This window comes from Oncorhynchus tshawytscha, linkage group LG23, assembly GCF_018296145.1.
Source record: "Oncorhynchus tshawytscha isolate Ot180627B linkage group LG23, Otsh_v2.0, whole genome shotgun sequence".
In the NCBI taxonomy this organism is placed as follows: Eukaryota; Metazoa; Chordata; class Actinopteri; order Salmoniformes; family Salmonidae; genus Oncorhynchus; species Oncorhynchus tshawytscha.
Window position 1 is genome coordinate 22,855,814 of NC_056451.1, and position 15,945 is coordinate 22,871,758.

At 41.9% G+C, this 15,945-nt stretch overlaps 2 protein-coding genes and 1 pseudogene across 3 annotated transcripts; all 3 read left to right on the top strand.

The window, feature by feature from the left end:
* The first annotated feature begins 3,523 nt into the window (after positions 1-3,523).
* LOC112243088 (trypsin-1) lies at positions 3,524-5,316 on the top strand. Its single transcript, XM_024410924.2, has 6 exons — positions 3,524-3,651; positions 3,831-3,981; positions 4,117-4,367; positions 4,565-4,701; positions 4,846-4,947; positions 5,133-5,316. The coding sequence occupies exons 1-6, from the start codon at positions 3,612-3,614 to the stop codon at positions 5,178-5,180; spliced, it is 729 nt and encodes a 242-aa protein (XP_024266692.2). The 5' UTR covers positions 3,524-3,611; the 3' UTR covers positions 5,181-5,316.
* A 2,646-nt stretch (positions 5,317-7,962) lies between these two features.
* LOC112243019 lies at positions 7,963-9,732 on the top strand (annotated as a pseudogene).
* A 3,382-nt stretch (positions 9,733-13,114) lies between these two features.
* LOC112235275 (39S ribosomal protein L17, mitochondrial) lies at positions 13,115-14,968 on the top strand. 2 transcript variants are annotated; one of them, XM_024403697.1, is made up of 3 exons: positions 13,115-13,498; positions 14,380-14,448; positions 14,602-14,968. In XM_024403697.1, exons 1-3 carry the CDS (start codon positions 13,325-13,327, stop codon positions 14,860-14,862), a joined length of 504 nt encoding a protein of 167 aa, XP_024259465.1. In that variant the 5' UTR covers positions 13,115-13,324; the 3' UTR covers positions 14,863-14,968. The 2 variants fall into 2 exon arrangements, with proteins under 2 accessions (XP_024259465.1, XP_024259466.1); XM_024403698.1 differs by lacking the exon at positions 14,380-14,448.
* The last annotated feature ends 977 nt before the right edge of the window (positions 14,969-15,945 follow it).

A 15,945-nucleotide genomic window follows, 5' to 3' on the forward strand; every position in this document is an offset into this window, starting at 1 on the left:
TGACAGCTTGTTACACAAAAGAAAAGGGGCTGGGTTTGATTGAAGGAGCGGGAAGACTGAGGAACAAAGGCTGAAGCTGTGCTATCACAAATACAGTATCTTATGCATTCTAAACTACCGCCCATTTGGAAAAGGAAAATGCAATAAATATTTACTCTGGGCTGCGATTCGGTAGGTTGGTGGTAGATGGAAGGCCGTGTTGCCCAACCGAATCCTTTGAAGAATGTCTCTGGTTGTCAATTGGATACGTTGTAGTAACGTCGTTGGGTGATAGACGGAATACTCTGTCTGTTCCTTCCTAACCCTCGTTTGCATCTGCTGTTGCTAACTCAACGGCTAGGAGGTATCACTTCTGTAGTGAATAAGAGTTCAAAGTTCATACAAAGCTCACGCTGATGCTGACAACCGAACGGACATCATATTCATTAAGTACCACCGCATATGTTCAATTGGTCACATTACCAGAATATAGTTCATTTCCCCCCACCTTCTGATGTTCCCAGAATCTCTATGTTAACCAAGGGTTTTGCAAATGTAACCTCAGTAGGGTAGAGAGAGGAAAAAGGGGGGAAGAGGAATTTATGACTGTCATAAACCTACCGCCCAGGCCAACGTCATGACAACAGCTAGATGTTGAAAAATCTTCAATGAAGTGACATGTAACCGACTTGTAAGAAGTGGTTACCCCTGATGTCCAGCAGTCAGTGGTAAGGCAAACTGCAGTAGCTTTTTGGACTCTTTCCTGCACTGAAGCCTGCGTGCTCTCATACAGTTGTGGAATAAGTGATTTTGAAAGGGTTTTCCTGATTGGATTTGTGTACATTAGATTTAGACTATTGCTATAATTTCTAAAACTGTCCTCCACGATCGAAAATGGCTGGAAATCATTTTAGCCAATGCAATATCAATTTGGCCTTGTTTTGCTAAAGACATAGACTTTGGCATAAATGGGTCCATAGAAGACTGCGTTGCTGTGGGTAGCGGAGTAGGCCTACTTGACTGAGTGGATACATCTCCACGTGTGGAGTTGCTGGCTCCATCACTATCACTAGCAGGCCCACCCGTTTCTCGAAGCTCCGCTACAGCTAGCTTCACAGTTGGGTGCACAGTTTGCATATGCCGGTGTAGGTTGTTCGTAGAACAAGCTTTATATGAGATTTTGATTTGGCAAAATCTACACTGTGCTCTAACATCGTCTGCATTATTAAAATGCATCCAAATGCTACTGTGGTTCCGACTCATTTTCTAGCTGTTGTTTTCACAGCTGTCCTTCCTCTCTCTCCTCGGCTGCTAAGTGTGTGACTGTGTGAGCATCTTTGATTCATTGGTTGACACTACGTGTCTGATTGACAGGAACAACAGGTGAGGCTGTTAGTCTAAGCAGACAGTCAGAACGAATGTGTGTGCACTTGAGCATTAAGGCCTGTATTATTTGATGTATTTTTTGTGCTTTGAATTAGTTAATTCTATTCATTTTAATCTTTTGATTATTCATATCTTAATTTGTAATTTTTTTATAAATAGATTTGGCTCTTTTAATATGCGAGCCGGCTCCCAACGTTCACCTACAAGAGCCGACTCATTCGCAAACAACCCATCAATATTACATGCTGCTGTGACGCTTCTTCGCTACCTGACAACTTTACAGTATTTCATTTTTAATTACCGTTTTAGATTTTTCCCCCGCTCAACGTTTTTCAATCAGCTTTTTCACCCCGGACACTTTATCTGGACATGGTTCTACATGACGTCCACCAGCCAAAGTGAAGTAGTAACATTAACATTAACATTCTAAATTGCAGTCGCTGTACTCATAATATACAGGAGAATAATCGCCTTATGGCGAAGATAGCAGTGCTGCAAGCCCAGCTTCAGACGCAATCGTTAGGCAAGGACAGTTTAAGTGTAGAAAAGGATGAAACGCCCTCTGTGCCACCAATAAGTACAGATAGTTGTGTTAATCCCCTCACAGTCCCCACAGCCGGACAATTTTCGCATGGCTTCTGGAAGCAAATGCTGTAGGAATGACTTATATTAATGATTTTAATATTCACATGGAAAAGTCCAGACCAACCCCAAAAGGCTTAACCACCTAACGGAGGAACTAAATTTAACCTCGCACCACTAAAAAATAAAAACATTTGTCATAAGAAACTAGCTCCCTGGTATACAGAAATATCCAACTCCTGAAGCAAGCTTCCAGAAAATAGGGACGGAAATGGCGCTACACCAAACTGGCAAGCTTGTGTGGGGAGGAGGAACAGGGCGTACTGGGCTGGGGAGGCGTACTGGAGGTCTGGAGTGTAGAGCTGACACAACCCGTCCTGACTGGATGGTTATGCTTTCCCTGCAAATGCAGGGCGCTGGCACAGGACGCACAGGGCTGTGCAGACTCACAGTACGCAGAGCCGGCGCAGGATATCCTGGTCCATGGAGGTATACTGGTATTTCGAATTGAGGTTGGTAAACATATTATGGTTAGGGTTGAGGTTAGGGTTGAGCTGGGATGTGGACATGAAGCTAGGGTTAAGTTTGAGGTTAGGCTTGAACTGGGATGTGGACATGAAGCTAGGGTTAGGGTTGAGATTTAAGGTTTGGGTTGAGCCGGGATGTGGACATGAAGCTAGGGTTAGGGTTGAGGGTTAGGGTTGAGCAGGGATGTGGACATGAAGCTAGGGTTAGGGTTTGGGTTGAACAGGGATGTGGACAAGAGCTAGTGTTATGGTTAGGAAAGAGGGTTAGGGTTTGGGTTGATTAGGGATTTGGAACAGAAGCTAGGGGTAGGGTTGTGGCAAGGTTTCAGGTTGAGCTGGGACGTGAAATGAAGGTAGGGTTAGGGTTGAGAGATATGGGTAAGATTAGGATTAAGCCGGGGTGTAGACTTTAATTTACTGTCGAAGTACAACTGTTTATTTGAATAGTGTTAATACCTAATATAATACATTACCCTACCCAAGTGTGTGCTTACTTTGATTGTTTTACTGCATGTTAACTGCATACAGTATAATGATTTTTGTAGGAACTTATGGTTATACAACTTATGTAATGAACTCATGGCCATATAAGGTATACAGAGTCTATTTTTAAGACAGCCTTGAATGACTTTCCAACAAAACCCCTTAAACCCAGTTTACTTGTTTACAAAGCTAAATTTGGCCTTGTGGGCAGCAAAGTTGTGTTTGTCGACTTCTCCAAGAGAATACCACCGTGTGAACTACACAGCTGTGTTGCAGTCATGTTGAGGTCAAGATAGTCTGAACTGCAGAGAATACTGGCCATCTCTAACTGGCAGTTGTAGTGCACTGTACATGTATCACTGTCTCCTGTAAGAAATGCAATCAAATCCAGATGGCAAGAACCTGCACTTAAAAGTACTGAGACTAATGAAAACATATATTTAGCTTTCTGCTGCCTTCAGGGTCAACTTCATACCACACCATGATGGAAAAATTCTTTGTCATAATGCTGACCTTGGCAGTACACCTTTTGCCTCTGATTGGATTTCTCTTGACCAATCAAACAGTTCCATTAAACGGGGCGGCACACCCAATTCTGCATATATACCAGGGGTGCAGATTAACCCCTTTCATCGACAGGATCATACAGCAACCATGATTTCTCTGGTCTTTGTTCTGCTCATTGGAGCCGCTTGTGAGTATAATAATGATCATAGAAAAAAGAACAGGACTGTAATGACACTAACATCACAAATGTGATTTTTTTTGACGTTATTAAGAAATATGTTGTTGTTGTTTTATCATAGTGCTATGCTTTTCCATCTCAAAAGCTGAGGTAATATCGCTAAGAATGTGCCTGCTCTCTGTTTACAGTCGCCACGGAGGACGACAAGATCGTTGGAGGGTATGAGTGCAAGGCCCACTCCCAGCCCCACCAGGTGTCTCTGAACTCTGGGTACCACTTCTGTGGTGGCTCCTTGGTCAATGAGAACTGGGTTGTGTCTGCTGCTCACTGCTACAAGTCGTAAGTACACTCCCAAGTGAACTACTAGCAACATATTGAGTCAATAACAACTAGCAACAATTTGATAAGCTTAACTTTTGCGAAACTAAAGGAAACAAGTGAACTCCACATTCACATGAACTCTCTCTCTTTCAGCCGTGTGGAGGTGCGTCTGGGCGAGCACAACATCAAGGTGACTGAGGGTAGCGAGCAGTTCATCTCTTCATCCCGCGTGATCCGTCACCCCAACTACAACTCCTACAACATCGACAATGACATCATGCTGATCAAGCTGAGCAAGCCCGCCACCCTCAACACCTACGTGCAGCCTGTTGCTCTGCCCAGCAGCTGTGCCCCCGCTGGCACCATGTGTACCGTCTCTGGATGGGGCAACACCATGAGCTCCAGTGAGTGCAGAACCTGGGTCAAAGGTTACATGTGCCAGTTGGTCATCTTCATGGTGACTGAGTGTGTTTACAGGCATAGCAAATGTAAACCTACTATTAAAAACACTGTCATTATGTCTAACTATAACACTCCTCCTTCTACCTTCCTCCCTCCATCCTTCTCTCTCTCGCTCTCTCTATCTATCCCCTCCTTACAGCCGCAGATGGCAACAAGCTGCAGTGCCTGAACATCCCCATCCTGTCCTACAGCGACTGTAACAACTCCTACCCTGGCATGATCACCAACGCCATGTTCTGTGCTGGATACCTGGAGGGAGGCAAGGACTCTTGCCAGGTACTTACCACACTGACCTCAATTCAGGGGTATCACAAGGATAACTTTAAAATGACTTATTCAGTTGATTAGAAATATATTGAGAAAGTGATATTGGTTATTTCATTGTCAATCTCTCAATCTTTATCTCTCTCTCTCTCTCAGGGTGACTCTGGTGGCCCTGTGGTGTGCAATGGTGAGCTCCAGGGTGTTGTGTCCTGGGGTTATGGCTGTGCCGAGCCCGGTAACCCCGGTGTCTACGCCAAGGTAAGACAGAAAAAAATTTTCCTGTTGTGTTTGCGGAAAACATCAACATTCATACATCACTGTGACATCACTTGGTTTCCTGAAGGAAAAAGACATTGAGCCTATAAAACATTGATTGATGGTTCTCATGTTGCCTCCCATTGAGCGTGTCCACTAATGTCTCCCTTCTTCTTCTCTTCCTTCAGGTGTGCATCTTCAATGACTGGCTGACCAGCACCATGGCCACCTACTAAGTCTGATCCTAGCTTTGGTCGTCCAGTACGTTCGCACAACTCTACAACATCCCGTTCCAGATCAACATCCACCTTTAGTACGGGAGATTAGACATTATTTATGTTTATGATAAATAAAGCATTTAACACTAAAAAAGTATTTTCTGTTGTGTTTGTACTCTCACTGTCCTTAGAAATCTTTGTAAAGGTCTTTCTATCTTCTCATGTCAAGTAGTTTTACTAGTAAACACCAGAGAAACTAGTAACCACTAGCAAATTGTTAAAGTATGGATCAAGAATGTACTGTTTTTCTTTCTAAAGGATACAGGGGGTAAATTCATTGTGTCATGGTAACCTACCTTAACCATTTGATTTGTATCAATACAGCAAGATACAAGGTACATTATTGATTACATTGATTAGTTTCTATAGTTGTGTATTGATGCGTTGCTGCTCACAATAGCTGATGTACGGATGTTAAAAGTGTGGCATAATTGCTCCTCCTTCTTACCCATTTAGAGTATTGTCTCTGAGAGTTGTGTTGCTACTGAAATACTATGTAGTGCAACATGAATATGGTTAGATCTTACATAATGCTTTACACCGAGCAAATATATAAACTGTGACATCAACTTGGTTTCTCTAAAGAAAAAGACTGAGTCTATAAAACAGATTGGTGGTTCTCATGTTGCCTCCCATTGAGTGTGTCCACTAATGTCTTGAAGAGTATTACTAGGGCCGGCTCTAGACTTTTTGGAGCCCTATGCAAGATGTGGTTGGGGAGGCCCACCACCTCGCAAAAAATATAATGGGGGATTGGAAATGATATAGACAATTACATTGATGGAAGCCACAATTTATCTGCAACATTAAAGCTAATCTATAATCTTCTTAAGTAATAATCATAATAAAAAATATGGAGTATATATTAATATGGGCCCCGTGGAGGTCAGGGCGCCTGGGCACATGCCCTGTGTGCCCGGTTGGTATTCGGCCATGATTACTACAAGTTTACATAGCTGGCTAGATCAAATACCAATCTAAAACTGTTTTACTGACATGGCTGTACTCAGGGTCAGTCAAATGGAATGGCTAATTGAGTGACTGTCAGGGACAGTAGTAATAGTAATTTAGTAATAGTAAATCAATAGTAATTTGAGACCATGACTGAGTTACACCCCAAAAAAATCCCAAATAAATCAAATGTGTTTGTTTTTGTGGTCGGGGGACCCCTAGCGGTCGGGGGCTTTAAACGACCAAATCAAATCAAATGTATTTATATAGCCCTTCGTACATCAGCTGATATCTCAAAGTGCTGTACAGAAACTCAGCCTAAAACCCCAAACAGCAAGCAATGCAGGTGTAGAAGCACGGTGGCTAGGAAAAACTCCCTAGAAAAGGGACCACTTACATTGCTTATGCCTAGAACCGGTCCTGAGTACAACTTATAAATGCGTCTGGAGCTCAGATTCCTGAAGTCAAATGACCAAAGCGCCCTCTAGTGGCCTCAATGTAACTGTAACACACTGCATATCACCAAAAGATAGGCCGAGATTGTTGACAAGCGAATTGCTCTGTTGATAATTTAGATTTTAAGGCAATTTACTACTTTCCATAGCAATCATTAAGTTAAAGTTAATTTGCAACTTGTGTGAACTATTTCCTTTAACCTTTTAAACTCTTAGGAGGAATTTCACTTTAAACATTGTTCTATTGGAATCTTCCTATTATGATCATTCCATAAATCGATAAAGTGCCGTGAAAACGTACTTGCCCCCCCCTTTGTAATTTTCTCAAATTTTGCATATTTTTGTTAGTGAATATCACATCCTTAACCAGGTTGAGGGTTTGGGTTGAGCTGGGATGTGGACATGAAGTTAGGGTTAGGGTTGAGGGTTAGGGTTTGGGTTGACCCAGGATGTTGACACGAAGTTAGGGTTGAGGGTTAGGGTTTGGGTTGAGTTGGGATGTGGACATGAAGCTAGGGTTAGTTAGGGTTGAGGGTTAGGGTTTGGGTTGAGCCAGGATGTTGACATGAAGCTAGGGTTAGTTAGGGTTGAGGGTTGAGCAGTGACGTGGAAGAGAAGCTTGGGTTAGATTTAGGGTTGAGGTTAGGGTTTGGGTTGAGCAGAGACTTGGACATGAAGCTAGGTTTAGAGTTGAATCTATGGTTATGGTTAAGATTAGAGTTGAGACAGGGTGAAGACTTTAATCTACTGTCAAGGTATATTCATAATTAATATAATAAGCTGCACTACCCAAGTGTTTGCTTATTTTGTGTGTTTTACTGTATATTAATTGCATACAGTATAACTTATGTAATGATTCAAAATCAAATTTTAAGACAGCCTTGCATGACATTCCAACAAAACCCCTTAAACCCAGTTTACTTGTTTACAAAGCTAAATTTGGCCTTGTGAGCAGCAAAGTTGTGTTTATCGACTTCTCCAAGAGAATACCACCGTGTGAACTATACAGCTGTGTTGCAGTTATGTTGAGGTCAAGATACAGTCTGAACTGCAGAGAATACTGGCCATCTCAAACTGGCAGTTGTAGTGCACTGTACATGTATCACTGTCTCCTGTAAGAAATGCAATCAAATCCAGATGGCAAGAACCTGCACTTAAAAGTACTGAGACTAATGAAAACATATATTTAGCTTTCTGCTGCCTTCAGGGTCAAATTCATACCACACCATGATGGAAAATGCTTTGTCATAATGCTGACCTTGGCAGTGCACCTTTTGCCTCTGATTGGATTTCTATTGACCAATCAAACAGTACCATTAAACGAGGCGGCACACTAAATTCTGCATATATACCAGGGGTGCAGATTAACCCCTTTCATCGACAGGATCATACAGCAACCATGATTTCTCTGGTCTTAGTTCTGCTCATTGGAGCCGCTTGTGAGTATAATAATGATCATAGAAAAAAGAACAGGACTGTAATGACACTAACATCACAAATGTGTTTTTTTGACGTTATTAAGAAATATGTTGTTGTTGTTTTATCATAGTGCTATGCTTTTCCATCTCAAAAGCTGAGGTAATATCGCTAAGAATGTGCCTGCTCTCTGTTTACAGTCGCCACGGAGGACGACAAGATCGTTGGAGGGTATGAGTGCAAGGCCCACTCCCAGCCCCACCAGGTGTCTCTGAACTCTGGGTACCACTTCTGTGGTGGCTCCTTGGTCAATGAGAACTGGGTTGTGTCTGCTGCTCACTGCTACAAGTCGTAAGTACACTCCCAAGTGAACTACTAGCAACATATTGAGTCAATAACAACTAGCAACAATTTGATAAGCTTAACTTTTGCGAAACTAAAGGAAACAAGTGAACTCCACATTCACATGAACTCTCTCTCTTTCAGCCGTGTGGAGGTGCGTCTGGGCGAGCACAACATCAAGGTGACTGAGGGTAGCGAGCAGTTCATCTCTTCATCCCGCGTGATCCGTCACCCCAACTACAGCTCCTACAACATCGACAATGACATCATGCTGATCAAGCTGAGCAAGCCCGCCACCCTCAACACTTACGTGCAGCCTGTTGCTCTGCCCAGCAGCTGTGCCCCGCTGGCACCATGTGTACCGTCTCTGGATGGGGCAACACCATGAGCTCCAGTGAGTGCAGAACCTGGGTCAAAGGTTACATGTGCCAGTTGGTCATCTTCATGGTGACTGAGTGTGTTTACAGGCATAGCAAATGTAAACCTACTATTAAAAACACTGTCATTATGTCTAACTATAACACTCCTCCTTCTACCTTCCTCCCTCCATCCTTCTCTCTCTCGCTCTCTCTATCTATCCCCTCCTTACAGCCGCAGATGGCAACAAGCTGCAGTGCCTGAACATCCCCATCCTGTCCTACAGCGACTGTAACAACTCCTACCCTGGAATGATCACCAACGCCATGTTCTGTGCTGGATACCTGGAGGGAGGCAAGGACTCTTGCCAGGTACTTACCACACTGACCTCAATTCAGGGGTATCACAAGGATAACTTTAAAATGACTTATTCAGTTGATTAGAAATATATTGAGAAAGTGATATTGGTTATTTCATTGTCAATCTCTCAATCTTTATCTCTCTCTCTCTCTCTCTCAGGGTGACTCTGGTGGCCCTGTGGTGTGCAATGGTGAGCTCCAGGGTGTTGTGTCCTGGGGTTATGGCTGTGCCGAGCCCGGTAACCCCGGTGTCTACGCCAAGGTAAGACAGAAATTTTTTTTCCTGTTGTGTTTGCGGAAAACATCAACATTCATACATCACTGTGACATCACTTGGTTTCCTGAAGGAAAAAGACATTGAGCCTATAAAACATTGATTGATGGTTCTCATGTTGCCTCCCATTGAGCGTGTCCACTAATGTCTCCCTTCTTCTTCTCTTCCTTCAGGTGTGCATCTTCAATGACTGGCTGACCAGCACCATGGCCACCTACTAAGTCTGATCCTAGCTTTGGTCGTCCAGTACGTTCGCACAACTCTACAACATCCCGTTCCAGATCAACATCCACCTTTAGTACGGGAGATTAGACATTATTTATGTTTATGATAAATAAAGCATTTAACACTAAAAAGTATTTTCTGTTGTGTTTGTACTCTCACTGTCCTTAGAAATCTTTGTAAAGGTCTTTCTATCTTCTCATGTCAAGTAGTTTTACTAGTAAACACCAGAGAAACTAGTAACCACTAGCAAATTGTTAAAGTATGGATCAAGAATATACTGTTTTTCTTTCTAAAGGATACAGGGGGTAAATTCATTGTGTCATGGTAACCTACCTTAACCATTTGATTTGTATCAATACAGCAAGATACAAGGTACATTATTGATTACATTGATTAGTTTCTATAGTTGTGTATTGATGCGTTGCTGCTCACAATAGCTGATGTACGGATGTTAAAAGTGTGGCATAATTGCTCCTTCTTACCCATTTAGAGTATTGTCTCTGAGAGTTGTGTTGCTACTGAAATACTGTGTGGTGCAACATGAATATGGTTGGATCTTACATAATGTTTGTATATTGGGTTGCATGATTTAGAGTCAATACCCCTTGAATGTGCATCAGTCAGACTGAGTCCAGATGCTAAATACTGTACTTCAATATTCACAGTGAGAGATATCATAACCTCCATTATTTAGAGGGACAATCAGAGGCATCAGAGTTCCCAAACATTCAGGGCTTAGCCCTGGGCCATCACAGGACAATATCTGCATATTAATGAATAAGAAGTGCTTGGCGATAAATATCTATTATATGGTTGTAATTCACTTCAGGAAATATGAAAGCCATACACTAGGGGAGAGTGGGGTAAATTGAGCCACCCTTGTTTCTAGGAAACCATACACAATGTTAATCATTTGACCAAATATTTAGAAAAGGGCCTTCATTTCATTGAGTCTGTGAAGTAAGAAAGCACATGGAAAAAGTGGTAAGCAAGTTAGGTCCAAAAAACGGATTTTCACCAAGTCAAATGTATATATTGTGTTAGAGGTTTCATGATGCTTTCAAGGCATTACAGCTGGGATATGAGGTATGAACAGGGCCTGGCCTATGCTCAAAGTATTTTTAAAGAACACAGTGTTTGCTAGGTGGTAAGCCTTTGTTGAAAGATGATTAAAATTATTAAAAGACAAAAAGTTATTGTGATGAATTGTGTTTTTAAAAACGGTACTAGTGAGGTTTCATTCAGTCCAGAAATGTGTAGCCAGATTGACTTACCCTGTCCTGCAGCTCAACTTTCCCCATATCTGGGGTAAGTTGTGCCAAGAAACCACTTTTCTAAAATAATTATAACATCTGGAAATATATGCAGATATACTATATTTCCCTTGATGGAGTGATGCTGAATTTAAAAAATGACTAAAATTACCTGACTCTCCTCTACTGTGAGAAATTATTTTGGTTATGCATCTGGGACCATTCGGAGTACAATAAAAAAAATATATATACAGTACCAGTCAAAAGTTTAGACACAACTACTCATTCCAGAGATTCTTTATTTTTACTATTTTCTACTTTGTAGAATAATAGTGACAACATCAAAACTATGAAATAACACATATGGAATCATGTAGTAAACACAAAAAAAGTGTTAAACAAATTAAAAATATTTTATATTTGAGATTCTGTGGGCGGAAGGTAGCCTAGTGGTTAGAGCGTTGGGCCAGTAACCGAAAGGTTGCTATATCGAATCCCCGAGCTGACAAGGTAAAAATCTGTCGTTCTGCCCCTGAACAAGTCAGTTAACCCACTGTTCCTAGGCCGTCATTGTAAAGAAGAATTTGTCCTTAACTGACTTGCCTAGTTAAATAAATAAAAATATTCAAAGTAGCCACCCTTTGCCTTGATGACAGCTTTGCATGCTCTTAGCATTATCTCAACCAGCTTCATGAGGTAGTCACCTGGAATGCATTGCAATTAACATGTGTGCCATGTTAATTTGTGGAATTTCTTTCCTTCTTAATGCATTTCAGTCAAACAGTTGTGTTGTGACAAGGTAGGGGTGGTATACATAAGATAGCCCTATTTGGTAAAAGACCAAGTCCATAGTGGCAAATGCAGCTCAAAAAAGCAAAAAGAAACAAAAGTCTATCATTACTTTAAGACATGAAGGTCGGTCAATACGGACAATTTCAAAAACTTTGAACGTTTCTTCAAGTGCAGTCGCAAAAAGCATCAAGCGCTATGATGAAACTGGAGGATCGCCACAGGAAAGGAAGACCCAGAGTTCTCTGCTGTAGAGGATAAGTTCATTAGAGTTACCAGCCTCAGAAATTGCAGCCCAAATAAATGCTTCACAGAGTTCAAGTAACAGACACATCTCAACATCAACTGTTCAGAGGAGAATCAGGCCTTCATGGTCGAATTGTGGAAAAGAAACCGCAATTCGACCATGAAGGCCTGATTCACAGTCACAGTCTCCTCTGAACAGTTGATGTTGAGATGTGTCTGTTACTAAAGGACAACAATAAGAAGAAGAGACTTGGTTGGGACAAGAAACACGAGCAATGAACATTAGATCAGTGGAAATCTGTATTTTGGTCTGAGGAGTCAAAATGTGAGATTTTTGGTTCCAACCGCATGTCTTTGTGAGACGCAGAGTAGGTGAACGGATAATCTCCACATTTACGGTTCCCACTGTGAAGCATGGAGGAGGAGGTGTGATGATGTGGGGGTGCTTTGCTGGTGACATTGTGATTTATTTATAATTCAAGACACACCTAACCAGCATGGCTACTACAGCATTCTGCAGCGATACGCCATCCCATCTGGTTTGCCCTTAGTGGAACTATCATTTGTTTTTCAACAGGACAATGACCCAAAACACACTTCCAGGCTGTGTAAGGGCTATTTGACAAAGAAGGAGAGTGATGGAGTGCTGCATCAGATGACCTGGCCTCCACAATCACCCAACCTAAACCCAATTGAGATGGTTTGGGATGTGTTGGAAAGCAGAGTGAAAGAAAAGCAGCCAAAAAGTGCTCAGCATATGTGGGAACTCCTTCAAGATGTTTGGAAAAGCATTCCACGTGAAGCTGGTTGAGAGAATTCCAAGAGTGTGCAAAGCTGCCATCAAGGCAAAGGTTGGCTACTTTGAAGAATCTAAAATCTATCTTGATTTGTTTAACACTTTTTTGTTTTTTCATAGTTGATGTCTTCACTATTAATCTACAATGTAGAAAATAGTAAATAAAATGAGTAGGTGTGTTCAACATTTTGACTGGTACTGTATATCTTTGCTATTTGTCATCATATATCGTAAATAGGTCATTTAAATATGTACACTTATTTCCGATTACATTTCCTAATCCGAAATTAACCTTTTTTTAAACATTTTGAAATATCTCTACGCAACATAGAAAGACCTGATATCTAATAACAAAACAACAATGAATGAATTAATGACAAATATAATACATTTGAGGCGGAACGATTTAATCCTAAAGTGGAACTGTTTTTCACCCACACAGACTGAGATAACTGATGCACCGGCAATGTCAAAGTTGTCACGTTATTAAGCGACCTCGGGGATGTATTAATGATCACATAAACCTAATTTAAACGAGAATAACGGAAGATAACCTTCGTTAGAAACATCGGTTTACATTTTTGAAGGCCGGCTTGATTCCTTTTTTCTTTCCTCTTGTAGGCGTCGGAACTCGACAAGATGCGCGTCAACATTCAGATGTTGATATCCCATGGCCGGGTGGCCCGTAAAATGGGTCTCGGTCCAGAGTCGCGAATAAACATGCTTCGGAACATTCTTACCGGCCTCGTTCGACACGAGAGGATAGAGACCACCCGAGGCAGAGCAGACGAAGTTCGATTCTATGCTGAAAAGGTGAGGACATGTTACATGGTAACGTTACCTTTTTACGCAGCTCAACAAAGTTGCTTCTTCAGTAATTCAAAGGCTGGCTGATGGCGGTATTGAGTCGTTTCATCTTACCGTCCAAAAGGAATGTATGCAGCCGGCTATACACGTGTATACCCCTTCAGCCAATCAGAACAGGGGTGAAAAAAATAGACTGCTTCAACCTGATTGGCAACACCCGGAACATGGCGAAAATTGTGTTTCATAAAGAAAGTATTGTTACGACCCTGGGTTTATAAGCGCGGAAATCGACCCTGCCGCACGAGCATGCTTTTGCGGCACAGTCGATGGCGCGCCGAGCCCGAGGGTTCGAGACCTGCTCCCAGCTGTTTCATTACAGTATGTTTTTTCCACCTTCTCGCCATTAAATCGAGTTGAGGTAATCGAGTCCTTTGCAACTTGAATGGAGAATATGTTATGTACAACCCGGTCCATAGGGGATATGAGTGTATAGCTGGCTACATAGATTCCCTTTGGACAGTAAGATGAAGAGACTATTGTCATCTGCCAGCCTTTGGGCTACTCCACTAGTTGATTAAACTCAACTCCCATTGTGAAGGAAGTTTCTGATGAACTATGGAGTTGAGCAGAGTCCTGGCTTTGTGAAATTCAGCTCTGACTACATTGATTTGCCCAAGATCAATAGTAAATTATGAAACGCTTACTGTGTACCTATGATTGTCCTATGTAGATGTGTGCCTTTGTTTGCTGAAATCCATACTTTTTCATTTAACTCCATGGTTGTATTTGTTTGATTTAGTCAGCTACTTCTCAATCATCCCTGTTTAGCAGGCTACTGTGTAGTTTTGACAGCTTGTGACGTTGTTGACCAATGTGATGTTTTGCAGTTGATTGACTATGCCAAGAAGGGAGACACTGACGAGAAAGCGATGAAAATGGCAAATTTCTGGCTCACAGTAAATGTTCTTTATGATCTTTGTTAGTATTTTAATGTACTCAGACCAAGTCAGACCGTCCCCAGCATTGTTGTACTATTATCTACCAGATTAGTATGAGTGTGTTCCTAGTTCTTTCAGTCATCATCCCGTCTCTCTCACCTGTGGTTTAAGGAAAAGGATCTGATCCCAAAGCTCTTCAAGGTCCTGGCTCCCAGGTTTGAGACCCAGCCCAAAGCCTACACCCGCATGGCCCGCATTCCCAACAGGGAGAACCTGGACAGGGCTGCTATGGCTGTGCTGGAGTATAAAGGCAACCCGTTCCCACCTCTCCAGACTGCCAAACGAGACAATGAACTCACGCTAATCAACCAGCTCCTCAAAGGCTACAGAGAACAGCGGGCACAGCAGGCAGCAGCCAAGGTTGAGGCATAATGCAACCAGCCACACTGACATTACATGTATTACAGTTTTTAGATGTCTGGCTACAGTATTTGACTTTCTATGGACTCCACAAAATAAATGTGATTGTTTGACAATGTTACGAGTTCTGTTTATGGCACTACTGTGAATTTAAGATGTGCTTAAATCAAACAGGTTTGATATGCTGTTATTATTCCCTCTACCGGTTCAGAAACATGTCCCCCAAACTTTTCATTACCATCATGGTTGATGTCCTGTTTTTAATCTCTCTACTGATTCAGAATAAACATCAGACAGTGGCAAATAGAGGCAGGATGTTTTATGAAAGCAACCACCTTCAGCCAGACATAATCACACACTCATCATGAGCTTCCCCATTCATTCTATTTGTTTAGATTCAAACTGTCTTTTTATTAAGAGCTGCTGTAGAGGTTGGGTTTTACATACTGGTAACTACTTGCCAAAATTACCCCAAACCTATTGCAATTACATTCAATTGGACCGGCTCTCTGTTCTCCTTTGCCACTTGCCTGTAAGCGCCCCAATTGTGAGGTTCCAGAAAAGTAATTGTACTGTACCAAGATGGAGTAGATGTTTTGCACGAATGCCCTTGCCCTTCTACATCACATTACACATTCACACTGTGGCCAAGGTATGAAAGAAACAGATCAGGCCTCTAGTAAAACCAACCATTTTAATTTGGCAAAAAGTGTATGTACAGCGTATTCAGAATATCCTAATTTGACACCATTAAAATGCATTCATTTCGAACAGTGCTTCAGTAATGTGCTCTTAACCAGACCCTTCTAAATACCCAGGAAGCTGTGCTGTTGTCTGTCATGCATATAAAACCCTCACTCATCTCCCATTGCTCTTCTACTTGTGTCTGTGTATAATAGACAAATACCATAGATAAGTTGATCATGCAGCTTGTTGTACAGGATGACTGGAACCTGTCTGTCAAAATCTATTCAGTCAAGTAATGGCATCTGTAACCATGGACAACAGTGGACTGTAATGGCAATAGAGACAAATATATATACGCCTACAGAGACAACCTTTAGAACACCAGAACAATCTAATTCAAGTGTCATT

Coding starts and splice junctions, on each gene's coding strand:
- LOC112243088 (XM_024410924.2), top strand. CDS start 3,612: ATGATTTCTCTGGTCTTTGTTCTGCTCATTGGAGCCGCTT. Junction 4,702..4,845: donor GAGGCAAGGACTCTTGCCAG/GTACTTACCACA, acceptor TCTCTCTCTCAG/GGTGACTCTGGTGGCCCTGT. Junction 4,948..5,132: donor ACCCCGGTGTCTACGCCAAG/GTAAGACAGAAA, acceptor CTCTTCCTTCAG/GTGTGCATCTTCAATGACTG.
- LOC112235275 (XM_024403697.1), top strand. CDS start 13,325: ATGCGCGTCAACATTCAGATGTTGATATCCCATGGCCGGGTGGCCCGT. Junction 13,499..14,379: donor TTCGATTCTATGCTGAAAAG/GTGAGGACATGT, acceptor GATGTTTTGCAG/TTGATTGACTATGCCAAGAA. Junction 14,449..14,601: donor TGGCAAATTTCTGGCTCACA/GTAAATGTTCTT, acceptor CTGTGGTTTAAG/GAAAAGGATCTGATCCCAAA.